The 14,541-nt window shown below is 47.0% G+C and overlaps 1 protein-coding gene across 1 annotated transcript in view; it reads right to left on the reverse strand.

Annotated features, from left to right (window-relative positions):
- Window positions 1–1,535: 1,535 nt before the first annotated feature.
- Window positions 1,536–14,541, reverse strand: part of LOC108799019 (von Willebrand factor A domain-containing protein 5A-like) — a 31,980-nt gene continuing 18,974 nt past the window's right edge. The window contains exons 12-21 of the mRNA XM_018570830.1: window positions 13,133–13,279; window positions 11,538–11,612; window positions 11,309–11,429; window positions 8,401–8,626; window positions 7,875–8,034; window positions 7,217–7,339; window positions 4,456–4,530; window positions 2,744–2,871; window positions 2,360–2,486; window positions 1,536–1,640 (exon numbers count right to left, since the gene is read on the reverse strand). Of these exons, the coding sequence (XP_018426332.1) occupies window positions 1,561–1,640; window positions 2,360–2,486; window positions 2,744–2,871; window positions 4,456–4,530; window positions 7,217–7,339; window positions 7,875–8,034; window positions 8,401–8,626; window positions 11,309–11,429; window positions 11,538–11,612; window positions 13,133–13,279 (1,262 nt within the window). The 3' untranslated portion in view covers window positions 1,536–1,560. The remainder of the gene's footprint in view (window positions 1,641–2,359; window positions 2,487–2,743; window positions 2,872–4,455; window positions 4,531–7,216; window positions 7,340–7,874; window positions 8,035–8,400; window positions 8,627–11,308; window positions 11,430–11,537; window positions 11,613–13,132; window positions 13,280–14,541) is intronic.

Here is a 14,541-nt window from a genome sequence, read left to right on the forward strand (position 1 = left end):
CGCTCAGTGTCTGCAACCCCCCTCTGCCAATCCCTGCACTGGCTTCCATCCCCCGCCCCCCTCTGTCAATCCCTGCACTGGCTTCCAATAGCCCAAAGGATAAAATTCAAAATATTAACAACTTACAAAGCCATCCACAACTCTGCCCCCGGCTATATCTCCAACCTTGTCTCAAAGTATCACCCTAACCGTCCCCATCGCTCTTCAAATGACCTCCTGCTTTCCAGCTCCCTCGTCAACTCCTCCCATGCTCACCTCCAGGACTTCACTAGAGTCTCTCACCTCCTCTGGAACTCTTTACCCCAACCTGCCATTAGGCGATCCCTTTAGACTCATCTCTTCAGGGAAGCCGATCCCACCTAAACCTAACCGCTCAGACAATTCATCCCCACACAGCTACCTCCTCGTGTATCACTTGCCCCTCCCTTTTAGATTGTAAGCCCGCAGGGGCAGGGCCCTCCTCACCATCTTGAATTGTATTGTGATTGTCATGTCTTCCTTATATTGTAAAGTGCTGCGCACACTGTTGGCGCTATATAAATCCTGTATAATAATAATAACTACATTGTATCATTGTACTTGGAATGGCCACATTTGTACGGACGGACTCGCAGACATTGTATGTTTTCAGCATAAACTCTGTTTATTGTTAAAATATTCAATTCCTATAAAATTTAACAAAAATAACTTTGTAATATCAATACAGAATAAACCAATAAATAAAATAAAGGCTTATAAAAAACAAACAATCTCCTGTGCTGTATTGAGGGAAAGGGGAGTGAAGAACAATCTCCTTGTGGAGCCTGTAGGGGATCTTATCACTTCACACCGCCCATGCAGAGTAGATGTTCACTATATAGAGCGGAGGCTCCCACCTACCAGTAAGATGTTATTTCCTCTTTTGATATGTATTTCCCGAGTGTGGGGTAATGTTTGTGTTCCCCTAATGACAGATCAGTAATTAAAAGGGTTCTCACACTAAACTACAACACAGAGCAACTTCTAAAAAGTCTGAGTCCTCCATCGTACTGAAACTGGGAGGAGTCATTTCACTCTCAGCGCCCCCTGCGGGTACAATCTGGAATGGCACCTCACCCATACAGGTATACAGGCTCTCTATGAGCAGTGTTATATCTGGAAGATCTTCCTCAGCAGGACAAGGACACAGCTCTGACTAATAGGAAGACTGTGAGGAATGTGGAAGAACTGGACCTCCATTACTACAGCAGTATCTGGATTAAAGAGGAGCCCCCTTTTAATTTTTTGTCCATACAGGTAACGGAAACTTGAATGTGGTTTATTCCTTTAAACATTACAGCAACAAAGTATTTCTCTGTCTTGAAAAGTAAAAGAACAATGACATGTAAACAGTGCAAACAGTTATTATTCCCCAAAATAGTAAACTCAGGACATCTAACTTTGGTTCGGCTCACAGATAGAGGAGCGCAGTACAAAGGCACAATGCTGGTTAGGCAAAAAAGAAGCAACGAGATTCCAGTAACATTCCGGAATCCATCAGGAAAAGCCTTCCTCCATCTTGGTTCCTCCGGAGGTCTCCCCTTACAGGCCGAACACTTTGGGGTTCACGGAGGATTTCAGCAGCTCATTCCCGGCTCTGACAAACTCACCCAGAGAGGAACCTGAGGACACAATAAATGTCACTTTGATCTATTCCCGGGCGCCGTGTACCGAGTGATGAATTCACAATCTGATTGTTTAGCATTAGTGGATGTTGACCCCCCATAGACCAGCACCGGTTCCACAATCCAGCTATGAGGCAATGGACTCTGCATACTAGAGTTGTTTATAATACAATCAAAGCTTACTTCAACAAATAATTATGTAGTGAGCGCTGCCTTCCATCTGCCCATCACATCCAACAACATCCGGGATTTCCAGTGTGTTTGATAGAAGGAAGCTTATTCACAGCAAAGACCAACATCTCACTCAACGTTCATCCCTCTAGGAATTCTGGTCTCTAATATGAAGGTCCAATAAACTTCCTTTCCACTCAAGAGAGTATCATACATGATACTTGTGTACGGCACTCCATAGGGAGCCATTTGTTCTGAATGTGTGGCTACTCTTAGCAATGCATTGTTAGTGAGTTTGGTGTCATGACTGCACTATTAAAAATGAGTGCTCCCGGCCTGCGTGGTGATTGAAGGAACAGAATCCATTCAGTAGAGAGGAAAACACTTACAGTATTATTAACTAACCCCAGCACAATGTTCAAAGTGATGTCATTGTAGAAGCCAATCAGACTTTGCTGAATTGGGGTGATATCAGTAGAAGATGGATCCTGATTGGTCAGTGGGGGTACTCCAGTTTGTGCTCAGCCCTTTGTCATAGAACTTACCTGCTCTGGCCCTGACCCAGGAGAAGGCCTTCCCCTCCAGCAACTCCCACTCCTCTCTCTGATCCAGATTGGTGGCGTGAAGCCAGATTACCGCCAGAACCGTCACCCACACCGACACCTCCACGTTCTGTAGAGGAGGGAAGGACGAGTTTATTATACAGGACCACAGGGACAGATCCAAGTTGAGAGGACACAACCAACAAGACAACACGTCTTCCACCTCCGGATAGTCTCACAAATCTGTAACTAAGATATTCTTGAGTGACCTAAAAAGTAATGACCACTTTTCATAAGAAGACAGCAATACTGACCAGTTATAAAAAGCCCCTCTTAGTGTACAATCCCCATTACCCCCGTGGTCCGGTGTGGTCATTGACATGATACCTGGTTGGGGTTCCTGGCCTTTATGTTGGTCTCATATATTCCCAGGACAGCAGAGAATTCGGGAGTCAGGTTCCAGGATCCATCCGCGTTCTGCAAGGAGATTAGTCTCAAGAGAGCAGAGGTCCCCACTGAGGAAGTGGGGGGTGATGGTGATAGTGAGCCACCTAATAAATTACAATCATTAAATGAACAAATGTAAAAGATACGATGACAAATACATTTAATAAAACTGTTGCGGTGGATCTCATACGTCACACTGTGTACACTTCACATGAATCACGTGGTCTTCCTGAAAGAAACAGTGTCTGAGAGAGAGACTCTTACAGCCCGAACCACATCCAGACAATGGAGAGGAATTTCTTGTTGGTGAACCCGGACAGAGGGACAATGTCCCAGTTAAGGTAAAAAGCAGAAACTACCTTAGGCGCGAAGAAAGTCGTTAAAGTGACATTAAACCCTCAGATTTTTTAACATAAAACAATACTGTAATGTGCGCCTTACTGTAATCCATGGTTGTTTCCCTTCTCTTTGCTGCTCTTCCTTTTAAATCCTCATGTCTTCTCATGCTGGGGGAGAACTTCTGTCTTGCAGCAGACTGCCTTGTCTCTGGAATGGATACACGGTGTCTGTGTATAGGTTTGTATAGGCTTGTAACCTGAGCCAGCACTACAGGAAGAGGCACTCAGCTGAAAAGGGAAGTTCTCCCCAAGCATGAGAAGACATGAGGATTTAAAAGGAAGAGCAGCAAAGAGAAGGGAAACTACCATGGATTACAGTAAGGCGCACATTACAGTATTGGTTTATGTAAAAAAATCTGAGGGTTTAATGTCACTTTAAGCCATCTTGTCCTAATGCAAACCCAAAAAGACTTCCTTGCAGGATAAGGCTGCCAGTTCAGAACCATTGCCTTGCAAAGGTGATGGATACAAGGAAAACTACCTTGAGGGTAGAGAAGCGAATGTCTTTAATGGGTTCAAGAAGTGGTTTCTGGACCACAGAAAGAACCAGATTCAGATCCCATGGGGAAGTAGCAGCGGATTCTGCATGGGAGTTCACTTTAAGCCTGATGAAGGGGACCCTGTGCGGCCCCGAAAGCGCTTGATGCCACTTTGAGTGACTTCTAAGAATAAAAACGAAGATTCACTAAAACTTTGACGTATCCTGTTATATTTGGAGTGCTGGTGACATCTCTTCACAACAAAACATAAAAAAGAAACACCGGGCGCCTTTCCTGGTGCAAATAATCCTTTTATTATCTTAGAAAGATTAGAAGTGATAAATGGTAGTCACAAAAGAGGTGGACAAAAAGCGTGTTGGACATAAACCTCAGGATACATGCAGATTCCTAGCAGGCAGAGAAAACAATCCAATTATGCTGCTAGACCAGCAGAAACAAGCTGACTCAGCTGAATGTGTTTTCGGGGAGTTTCCCCTTCCTCAGAGCTGGCCAGCTCCCCGAAACTCTGTGGCACTGTGGTTCCTCCTGCTGGCAGCTGGGTCAGTACTGTGTAACCGCAGACCTAGGGTGGCGTAGCAGTTGGCAAGTGAGACCACAGTGTACAGGGAAGGAAGGGGCGGATGCATCTGACACAACCACTGTAGCTCTGCAACCAAGGCACAAGTATGGGGACAGGTAGCTGTTATTTTTTTTCACCAGACTCGCTGTACACATAACATTGTGATTTCGTTATAACAAACGTGACTTCTGTTACCTGCCACACGTCTGGACTTTTTGGAATAACAAAACTCCTCCTCCGACGACGTCTCCTCCTCCTCATCAGATGATGCTAAATGTAAAAAGAGAAACAAGTGAGGATTAGCAACCTCCACCTCTGAGTGAACTACAGGATAGCGCAGTGATGTAGGGATGAAAGGAAGGGACCGCAGTGGCGGCAGGGGACACGGGTATCCCACACACCAGGAAGTAGGGCTGCAACAACTTATCGACATAATCGATTATTGAAAAAGTTGTCAACTTTTTCAATAATCGATTAATCGGCTTCCGATTGGTTGGCCCTGTTCACGGCTCCACACACGCTGCACGCCACAAGGATAATATTATCAATAATTACAGGAGATGAAATACACAAAACAAGTTAATTTCACCTGTAATCCTAACAGAAGACCGATGATGGTGTTAATAGTACGGGGACAGGGGCTCTTTAATACTAGGGACAGAATGTAGTAGAGATGCACCGATACCGATATCGGTGCTGATACCGAGTATTTGGTACTCGTACTCGCCCGAATGCTCCCGATGCCTATCCCTGCTCCAGGACTTCCGGTATCAGGAAGATGTGCAGCAAGTCATTACACGCCTCCCAGCTTTTCGAGTGGCTGGGACGCCGGTTCCATGCTCCCTCGTCACCAGGTGACGAGGGAGCATGGAGCTGGCTTTCTTGCCAATCAGGAAGCCGGGCGGCATATAATGACTTGCTGCCCAGCTTCCTGATTGGTCAGGAAGCGGGCCAATCAGGAAGCCAGGTCACAAGTCATTATCCGCCCCCTGGCTTCCTGATTGGCAAGAAAGCCAGCTCCATGCTCCCTCGTCACCAGGTGACGAGGGAGCATGGAGCCGGCTTCCCGGCCAATCAGAAAGCTGGACGCTGTGTAATGACTCATCGCCCAGCTAACTGATTGGTGGAGAAGCCGGCCAATCAGGAAGCTAGGCAGCGAGCCATTACCCAGCTTCCTGATTGGCCAGAAAGCCAGCTCCATGCTTCCTCGTCACCAGGTGCTACTGCTGTGACCCTGGTAGTTCTGTCACTAAATACAAGCTGTAGAGGAACTACAAATCTTAGCTATACATGATATAGAAATGCAGAACAATATGAAGCTACATGCTCTGTGTTGCTCACCAGGGCTGTGTGAGGTCTCAGGAGACTGTACGGGGTCTGACCAGGGCTATGCAAGGTCTCAGGAGGCTGTATTGGGGTCTCAGGAGGATGTGCGGGGTCTCACAAGGGCTGTGCGGAGTCTCAGGAGGCGGTGCGTGGTCTCACCAGAGCTGTGCCGGGTCTCAGAAGGGATGTGCTGGTCTCATTATGGCTGTGTGGTCTCACCATGGCTGTGTGGTCTCACCAGAGCGGCGTACGTGTCACCCCAGGGCTGCGTGCGGGTCTCACCAGGGCTGTACGGTCTTACCATGGGCGTGTGGGTTTCACCAGGGCTGCGTGTGGGTTTCACCAGGACTTTGGGGTCTCACCATGGCTGTGCAATCTCATCAGGGCTGTGTGGACGGGTTTGGGTTGCCGGGTTTCACCATGGCTGTGCAAGCAGCGGAAAGGAGATGTTCCTCCTCCAAAGCTGTTGTTCCAGGCCAACTCTTCACCTCACCCACCTCCATACCGTTCCTTTACTTACTTGCCAAGAAACTTCTCCCCAACGACTCTGCTGTCAAATTTATTCTCCTATCCCATATACAGTAGATCTCATATCAGCATGGCTGGCACTCAAACTCCATGAAAATATGTGTTGAGGAAGATCTTCTCACACTGCCGCCAACTCCCTTCACACTTCTGATTAGTGCTGCCTCCTCCAGACAGATACATGGAAGTCTAGGTCATGTAACATGTAGAGAGCCACAAGGTAAGTCCAGGACCTAAGACATCCATGTGTCTGGATGGCTGGGTGCAGCAATAATCAAAGGTGTGAATGAAGCCAAGGACAAGGTTAGCACGTGTTCATTATAATTTACTTAGTTGCCAGCTGTGCTGATCTGAGGTCTGCATGGGGGAGAGAGGAGGCATCAGACTCGCTGCTCCTTACCTTATCATCCCTGGCAATTATCACTCCACCATTATAAACACCCAATTCCCTCCATTAGTGCAGACCATCCAGAATAACAAAAATACATTTTGTTTTCCTGTAAGAAACAGTGTCTGAGAGAGAGACTCTTACAGCCTGAACCACATCCAGACAATGGAGAGGAATTTGTTGTTGGTGAACCCAGACAGAGGGACAGAAGAACAATGTCCCAGTTAAGGTGAAAAGCAGAAACTACCTTAGGCGTGAAGAAAGTCCTTAAGCCATCTTGTCCTAATGCAAACCCAGAAAGACTTCCTTGCAGGATAAGGCTGCCAGTTCAGAACCATTGCCTTGCAAAGGTGATGGATACAAGGAAAACTACCTTGAGGGTAGAGAAGCGAATGTCTTTAATGGGTTCAAGAAGTGGTTTCTGGACCACAGAAAGAACCAGATTGAGATCCCATGGATTTACAGGGGAAGTAGCAGCGGATTCTGCATGGGAGACGCTCTGTATAATGGTCTTTATCAAAGACTGAGAGGCCAACGGTCTCTGGAACAGAATAGAAATTGCATAGGTTTGGCCTGTGACAGTGCTGAGAGTCAAACAGTGGTCCAGACGTAGCTGTATGAAGGAGAGGATTCATCCCATGGAGCAGTTCCTATGGTGGAAGCCCCGAGACTCACACCAAGGAAAGGATGCGTTATAAGTCTGATGATAGACCTTACAGGAAGTAGCCTCCAGCATCGTACAAATCACAGATTCAGAGATGACCATGTGTCTCATAGCCTGGGTTTCAACAGCCACGCCATAAATAGAAGCAACTGTGAAGCAGGAAGGTAAATTGGTCCCTGAAACAAAAGATCATATAGATCTGGAAAAACCCAAGAGTGTCTGCTAGAAGTCTTATCAGGTCAGCGTACAACATCTATAATTCAACAAAAAGCAAAACCAGCGCCAGATAGGAACCTCCTTCAGCCACAAATTGAATCTCTTGTTCCAGCCAGGCCGCCCCGTTACAGATGAGGGATTACACTGTGTGAAACATAAAAAAGAAAAAATGTCCAAGGACCTGTAGCACACCTTACCGGACTTCCCATAAGAAGAAATGGGTGCACGCAGTGACTACGGATGGCGCCGCATCAAGTAAGAGTCTTATCAGGTCAGCGTACAACATCTATCTGGGCCGGTCTGAAGTAATGGAGATCACTGGAATGTCCTCCATTTTAATTCTTGTGAAACAAACAAGGAATAATAAAGACAAAAAACAGAGCACACTGGGTAGTGCAGCTAAAACCTCTTTTAATAAAAAAAATAAGAAAATTAAAATTGCACTTACAATAAAGGGCCGTGATCAAACTCATGCACAGGAACCCCAGGACTCACCAAGAAATGTGGAAACTCTCACCCTGAGCAATATGCAAATTGCCCAAAGCTCCAGGATGGTGATCAGAAAATGACGCTCCTCCTCCGAATAAGTCCACCACACCGTCAAAGTGCCCAGGACTGCTTCCCAGCCCAACAACTTGACATCCATCATAAGGATCTTCCAAATTTGGGCGAAGGAAGGACTTTCCCGATTTCAAAGTTGGATTCCTGAGCTACCAATCCAAGGAAAACCTGCTTCTTGGTTGCCAAGTGAACTGGACTGTTTGGGGGCTTGATTGACTTATCCCACGAAGAGAGAATACTGTGTTGTAGAGGTCTGGCATGAAATTGAGCATATGGAATTGCTTCAAAAGGTGGCTACCATCAGACCTAGGACTTTCATGCAAAAGCAGAGAGTCTAATGTTTTTCCGGTGGAAGAGAAACGTGTAGAAGCCCCACAGCAAAGCAAAGGGGCTGATGAGAATGATAGATGGGGACCTGCAGAAATGTGTCCTTGATGTCCACAGAATCCACAAAGTTTACCTGGTGAAGGGAGTTGATGGCAGACTTTGTGGATTTCATGCAGAATGTCTGGGCATAATTGAAGGCATTCAGGGCTTTGAAATCTAAGATGAGGTTGAAACCCCTTTTAGGTTTGGGAACGGTGAACAGCTTGGGGTAAAAGTCTTGAAACCATTCTGTCACAAGTACTGGCGCACTGAAACCTTGGTCAAGAAAACCCAAGAGGGCTCGATGGAGTTCTGCTAATCTGTACAGTGACACGGGAGGTTGGAGGTGATAAACCGAGGGGGGGGCATGGAGATACCTCCAGCTTGTATACCAGGGATACCACCTCCTGCACCCAAGCATCTGTACCAGGGATACCACCCCCTGCACCCAAGCATCTATACCAGGGATACCACCTCCTGCACCCAAGCATCTATACCGGGGATACCACCTCCTGCACCCAAGCATCTATACCAGGGATACCACCCACCTGCACCCAAGCATCTATACCAGGGATACCACCTCCTGCACCCAAGCATCTATACCAGGGATACCACCTCCTGCACCCAAGCATCTATACCAGGGATACCACCTCCTGCACCCAAGCATCTATACCAGGGATACCACCTCCTGCACCCAAGCATCTATACCAGGGATACCACCTCCTGCACCCAAGCATCTATACCAGGGATACCACCTCCTGCACCCAAGCATCTATACCAGGGATACCCCCTCCTGCCCCCAAGCATCTATACCAGGGATACCACCTCCTGCACCCAAGCATCTATACCAGGGATACCACCTCCTGCACCCAAGCCATCTATACCAGGGATACCACCTCCTGCACCCAGCATCTATACCAGGGATACCACCCCCTGCACCCAAGCATCCATACCAGGGATACCACCTCCTGCACCCAAGCATCTGAGTTGCAATCTGTCCAATCATTCGCAAGGGTTGACAAGCTTCCACCTACTCAGGAAAAAAGGATGTGCACCTTCATGCCATTGAAGGCTTGCCGGAGGATCTGGTAGCCTTTAAATCTTGTGAATGGACCTGGACCCGAGCTAGAGGGAGGGGTCTCAACATGGAGGGCATGGGGGTGGAGAAATAAAAGGGAACTTTCCTAAATGATAAAGAGAGAGAAGACTTTGCAGTCTGTTGCTTAGTCTTCTTCCACTAAGGAAGTTGATCTGAAGAGACGTTGTCCCTCGAAAGCCATGCAGACAAAAAGCTAAAGCCTAAAGTATCCTACACATGTGTACAGACATGAGTCCCATGAAAGAGATGAGCCTGAAAGCCTCCAGCAGACTGTTACAACTCAAATTTAAAGTGACAGCCATTTCCTTTTTGCACTCTATAATCAAGGTGTACACTGCTAAATTTATAAGCTTGCCATGGGCTAGAAAAGTGCTCTGTGGGTACCTTCTACCAAAATGGGGTTGCTAGGATACTAGCAAAAAAATGGAGTAATGCTGGTAGCGGAAGAGGTCATCCTGGGCTGGCCTAGTTTTTCACTTTGCCAGTGTCCAATCCTCCTGTAGATAGCACTATAACCCAAAAGGTTAAAGATCCCCTGTGTCCCTCAATAGACAAGACAGAAAACATAGAGAAAAGTATACAGTGAGACATAATTCCAAACATGCTGGAAAACAGATTTAGGGTTTACATATACACTGAGTGGCCAGATTATTATGGCCACCTGACGTTTGTAGGCAAATTAGCTATAATTTGGCTCTGAAGTTGCTAGAGGGCCAGACCATTATAAATAGGGAAGTAGGTTGTTTACCACGACAGTAGAAGTGATTTGTTTCTGAAGATACGGGGAAACAACGCGATGTAACAGCCTTTGAACGCGGGATGATTGTTGGCGCTCGGAGCCATGGAGCGAGTATCAGCAAAACAGCAGAATTCGTTACATGTTCAAGAGCAGCTCATTGTTAAAGTGTTTAAAGACCGGACTGTCAGCCGAAAATCTGGGTCTGAACGTGCGAATTGTGGCCGTCAGCGACTAGTCAATGTTAGGGCAGAACGGGGGAGGGGCAAGACTGGTACAAGACAACAGAAGGGCGACAGTGCATCAAATGACTGCAGATCTTAATCGGGGATCCTCTCAAATGATCTCTGAACGCACTGTTCGCCGTACACTGCACCGTATGGGATATGGAAGACGAAGGCCGGTTCCAACACCTTTGCTGTCTGCAGCTAACAAGATAAAACGTCTCCAATTCGCACAGGAACACAAGGATTGGACAGTCGAGCATTGGAAGGAAGTCATGTGGTCCGATGAATCAGGTTTCCAGTTGCATCATGCAGATGGCAGAGTGAGAATTTGGCGGGAACAGAATGAAAGCATGCGCCCCACATGCATGAGTACAACCCTTCAAGCTGGTGGGGGCAGTGTTATGGTTTGGGGCATGTTTTCCTGGCATGATTTGGGCCCTTTAATTCGTGTGGAACAACATCTGAATAGCACAACATACCAAAGTATCGTTGCTGATCAAGTTCATCCTATCATGTTGATGGCGTATCCCAATGGAGATGGCTTCTTCCAACAAGACAATGCACCATGCCGCGGTGCTCGTATTGTGCCGGAGCGGTTTCAAGAACATGAGGGAGACTTTACCTTGCTTAGGTGGCCCCCACAATCCCCAGATCTCAATCCAATTGCAGCATTTGTGGGACGAAGTTGAAAGAGCCAATCAGGCAGCTGATCCACAACCATCAAATCTCACAGAACTGGACAGCACTATTCATCAGGCATGGCGTCAGATTCCTCGCATCACCTTTCACCATCTTGTGGAGTCAATGCCAAGAAGAATCGCCGCAGTATTGAAGGCAAAAGGTGGACCAACGAAGTACTGATGGGGTGGTCATAATAATCTGGCCACTCAATGTATATTCAGCATCCAGCGCTTTCAGCTGTGTTGGATGTCTCTTTCACCTGCTGGCAGCTGGGTCAGTACTGTGTACCCGCAGACCTAGGGTGGCGTAGCAGTTGGCAAGTGAGACCACAGTGTACAGGGAAGGAAGGGGCGGATGCATCTGACACAACCACTGTAGCTCTGCAACCAAGGCACAAGTATGGGGACAGGTAGCTGTTATTTTTTTTCACCAGACTCGCTGTACACATAACATTGTGATTTCGTTATAACAAACGTGACTTCTGTTACCTGCCACACGTCTGGACTTTTTGGAATAACAAAACTCCTCCTCCGACGACGTCTCCTCCTCCTCATCAGATGATGCTAAATGTAAAAAGAGAAACAAGTGAGGATTAGCAACCTCCACCTCTGAGTGAACTACAGGATATAGTAGTGATGTAGGGATGAAAGGAAGGGAGCGCAGTGGTGGCAGGGGACACGGGTATCCCACACACCAGGAAGTGAAGAATGCTGAAGATTCTGATGGAGGCTGCAGCAAAATAAGATCATGCATCACTGCACCAAAAAGTCTTCCTCCTGACAAACCTGCACCCAATTATATCTTCTGCCACATGTGCTCCTAAATGGAGACTCATAGGTTAGAGTTAGGACCGCACTATAAGAGGTGCCTTGGCGTGGCTGTGCGGCTTTCACATTTTCTGCAGAAGACGTGTATCCAAACCTCTGCTTTTAACCTTAGTGTGAGCCAAGTTTTTTTTACATGCCGGCTGGTGAGGGTGCCAGGAAAACTTTTTGCTATTTTGCAGCAAAATAAGAGACACCAGCTGCTGGAAAGGTGATAAGAGGAAGAATGCGTCTTCTTTTACCGGGGACTTTCAGGTCAGTTGAACTGTATCTCAGTGCGCATCCCTGAAGGTAGGTAAAGCAAGATTTTATAGTGTGTTTTTAGATTTTTCCATGCTTGCCGTTCTATATTTCCATCTCTGGATTTCACATACAGATAAGTAGGTTCTGTCTCTAGCGTTTATGTGTCTAACAGGCAGCCTAGCCTGCATCTCTGTGGAACAGCTGCTGAGATTACAGGATAAACCACACAGAAAATTGGATAATATAACCAATAATTACAGGAGATGAAATACACAAAACCAGTTCATTTGACCTGTAATCCTAACAGAAGACCGATGATGGTGTTAATAGTACGGGGACAGGGGCTCTTTAATACTAGTGACAAAATGTAGTAAGGATGCACCGGATCTCCCTGAAGACACGGAAGCCGGCGGAGAGGTGAGTACCGATCAAAAAAAGTTTAATCGATGAAAAAAATGAATGATTAATGGAGGAATTAATCGTTAATTTTCGCAGCCCTAGTAATCTGCATTGCTCCCGGTCCCATAGTGCGGAGAGGAGATTGGTGAACGAATGTTCACCGATCTCCTCCCCAGCTTCCCACCAACCGAAAGCCGGCGCCTAGTTTAAACGGGCCCAGTGCCAGTACGTCGCTGTTCGTGGACGGGTTAAAGTCAAGCAGAGAAAAGGACGATCGCGTTAGATACCAGTTCAGGAAGTGATGTAGTGAGGAATCTTAATTGAAGGTAAAGGAAAAAAAAATCTGAGAACCGGAGGTATAAAAACTAGTGGTGAAGAAAAGATGTCCTTCCTCCTGGGTCAAGGGCATTCTGGGCAGGGGAGGGGTCTGGTCAGCCACCTAGTCCGGCTCATACATTTTCTGTTTGCTAGTCTACAGTCCTCCTGTAGGTGGCAGCATAACCAGACAGTATCTGAATTCCTGTGTCTCTTAGTGAATGAGAAAGATTTTTTGTTTGTCTTGGGTTTTCTGACAGATCAGCAAAAGCAACAACCAGAAGGTAACTATGGGCACTTACATGACTGGGATTGACTTCTCAAACGTGCCATGGGACCACCACCAGCAGCCATGGGATCACCACCAGCCATGGGATCATCACCAGACATGGGACCACCTCCACGCAACCTTCTATGCATTAAATTGGGTGAGCCCATCATCATGAATGCTGTGAGACAAGAGAGATGGTGAGTGATAAGATCCATTATACACCCTCTACAGAACACTGGGGGTGTCTCACCAGGGCATGTCACTGCTATTATCAGGGCTGGAAGAATTTAAAGTGTATATAAACCCAAAAACAATAATGTCACATATTGCAGCTCGCCAGTTCTTAGATGTGGTGGACGCATTCAGTTTCATTTTTTCCATTTAATTTTTTCTCCTTTATTGTAACCTAATAATCCTGACAAATAAAACACTTCTTGCCCCCGCGTGGCTACACTCTATTTCTCCTCTGTGGGATATCATTGTTGTCACCTAGGCTGGACTCGGACAAACATGTCTGTCTTTGTTTATGTCCATTACATGCAGGGCCGGATTAAGAGCATCATAAGCCTGGTGCTAAGGATTTCGATGGGCCTTTTTATGGAAATGTCAACAGTCACCAGGGTCCTCTTCCTCCTGTCGAGGTTGCTTGGAGTCAGTGGTGGAGCGCCAGGGGTCGGCAGCAGCTGTGAGCCAGGCAGATGTGCCACTGACTCCACGTTGTAGAGAGACTCCAAATCCCTGCAATAAATTATATAGCAATGCAGAATAATACCACCGACTATAGAGGACTACAAATCCCAGCAATAAATTACACAGCAATGCTGAATACCGCCAACTATAGAGGACTACAAATCCCAGCAATAAATTACACAGCAATGCAGATTACCGCCAACTATAGAGGACTACAAATCCCAGCAATAAATTACACAGCAATGCAGATTACCGCCAACTATAGAGGACTACAAATCCCAGCAATAAATTGTTAAGCACTGGAGAATAATCCCATCAGCTATAGAGGACTACAAATCCCAGCAATACATTATACAGCAATGCAGAATACTATGAAGAAACATACTCTGTGTTGCTCCGCCGGTTCACAGCCTGATGTCTCCAGGGCCTCAGGAGGGCTGTGCAGGGCTTCAGGGCGAACTGTGCAGGCTATCAGACGGCCAGTGCAGGCTCTCTGGTGGTCAGTACCGGCTCTCTGGTGGTCAGTGCGGGCTCTTGGTAGTCAGTGAGGGCTCCATGTGGCCAGTGCGGGCTCCAGGCGGCCAGTGCAGGCTCTCACCTGGTATGCAGAGTGACACTGGTGGGTGAGGCTCTCAATTCAGGCGGCTGCTTGCTCCTCACTAGGGCCTCTAATATGCCTGAATAGAGGACCGCCACTGCCTGATTGCGGCCAGTCACCGGCCCGGATTCCGAGACGATCCGGGCCTATTG

Source organism: Nanorana parkeri, unplaced genomic scaffold (assembly GCF_000935625.1).
Source record: "Nanorana parkeri isolate BGI_ZX_2015 unplaced genomic scaffold, ASM93562v1 scaffold1605, whole genome shotgun sequence".
Lineage (NCBI taxonomy): Eukaryota > Metazoa > Chordata > Amphibia > Anura > Dicroglossidae > Nanorana > Nanorana parkeri.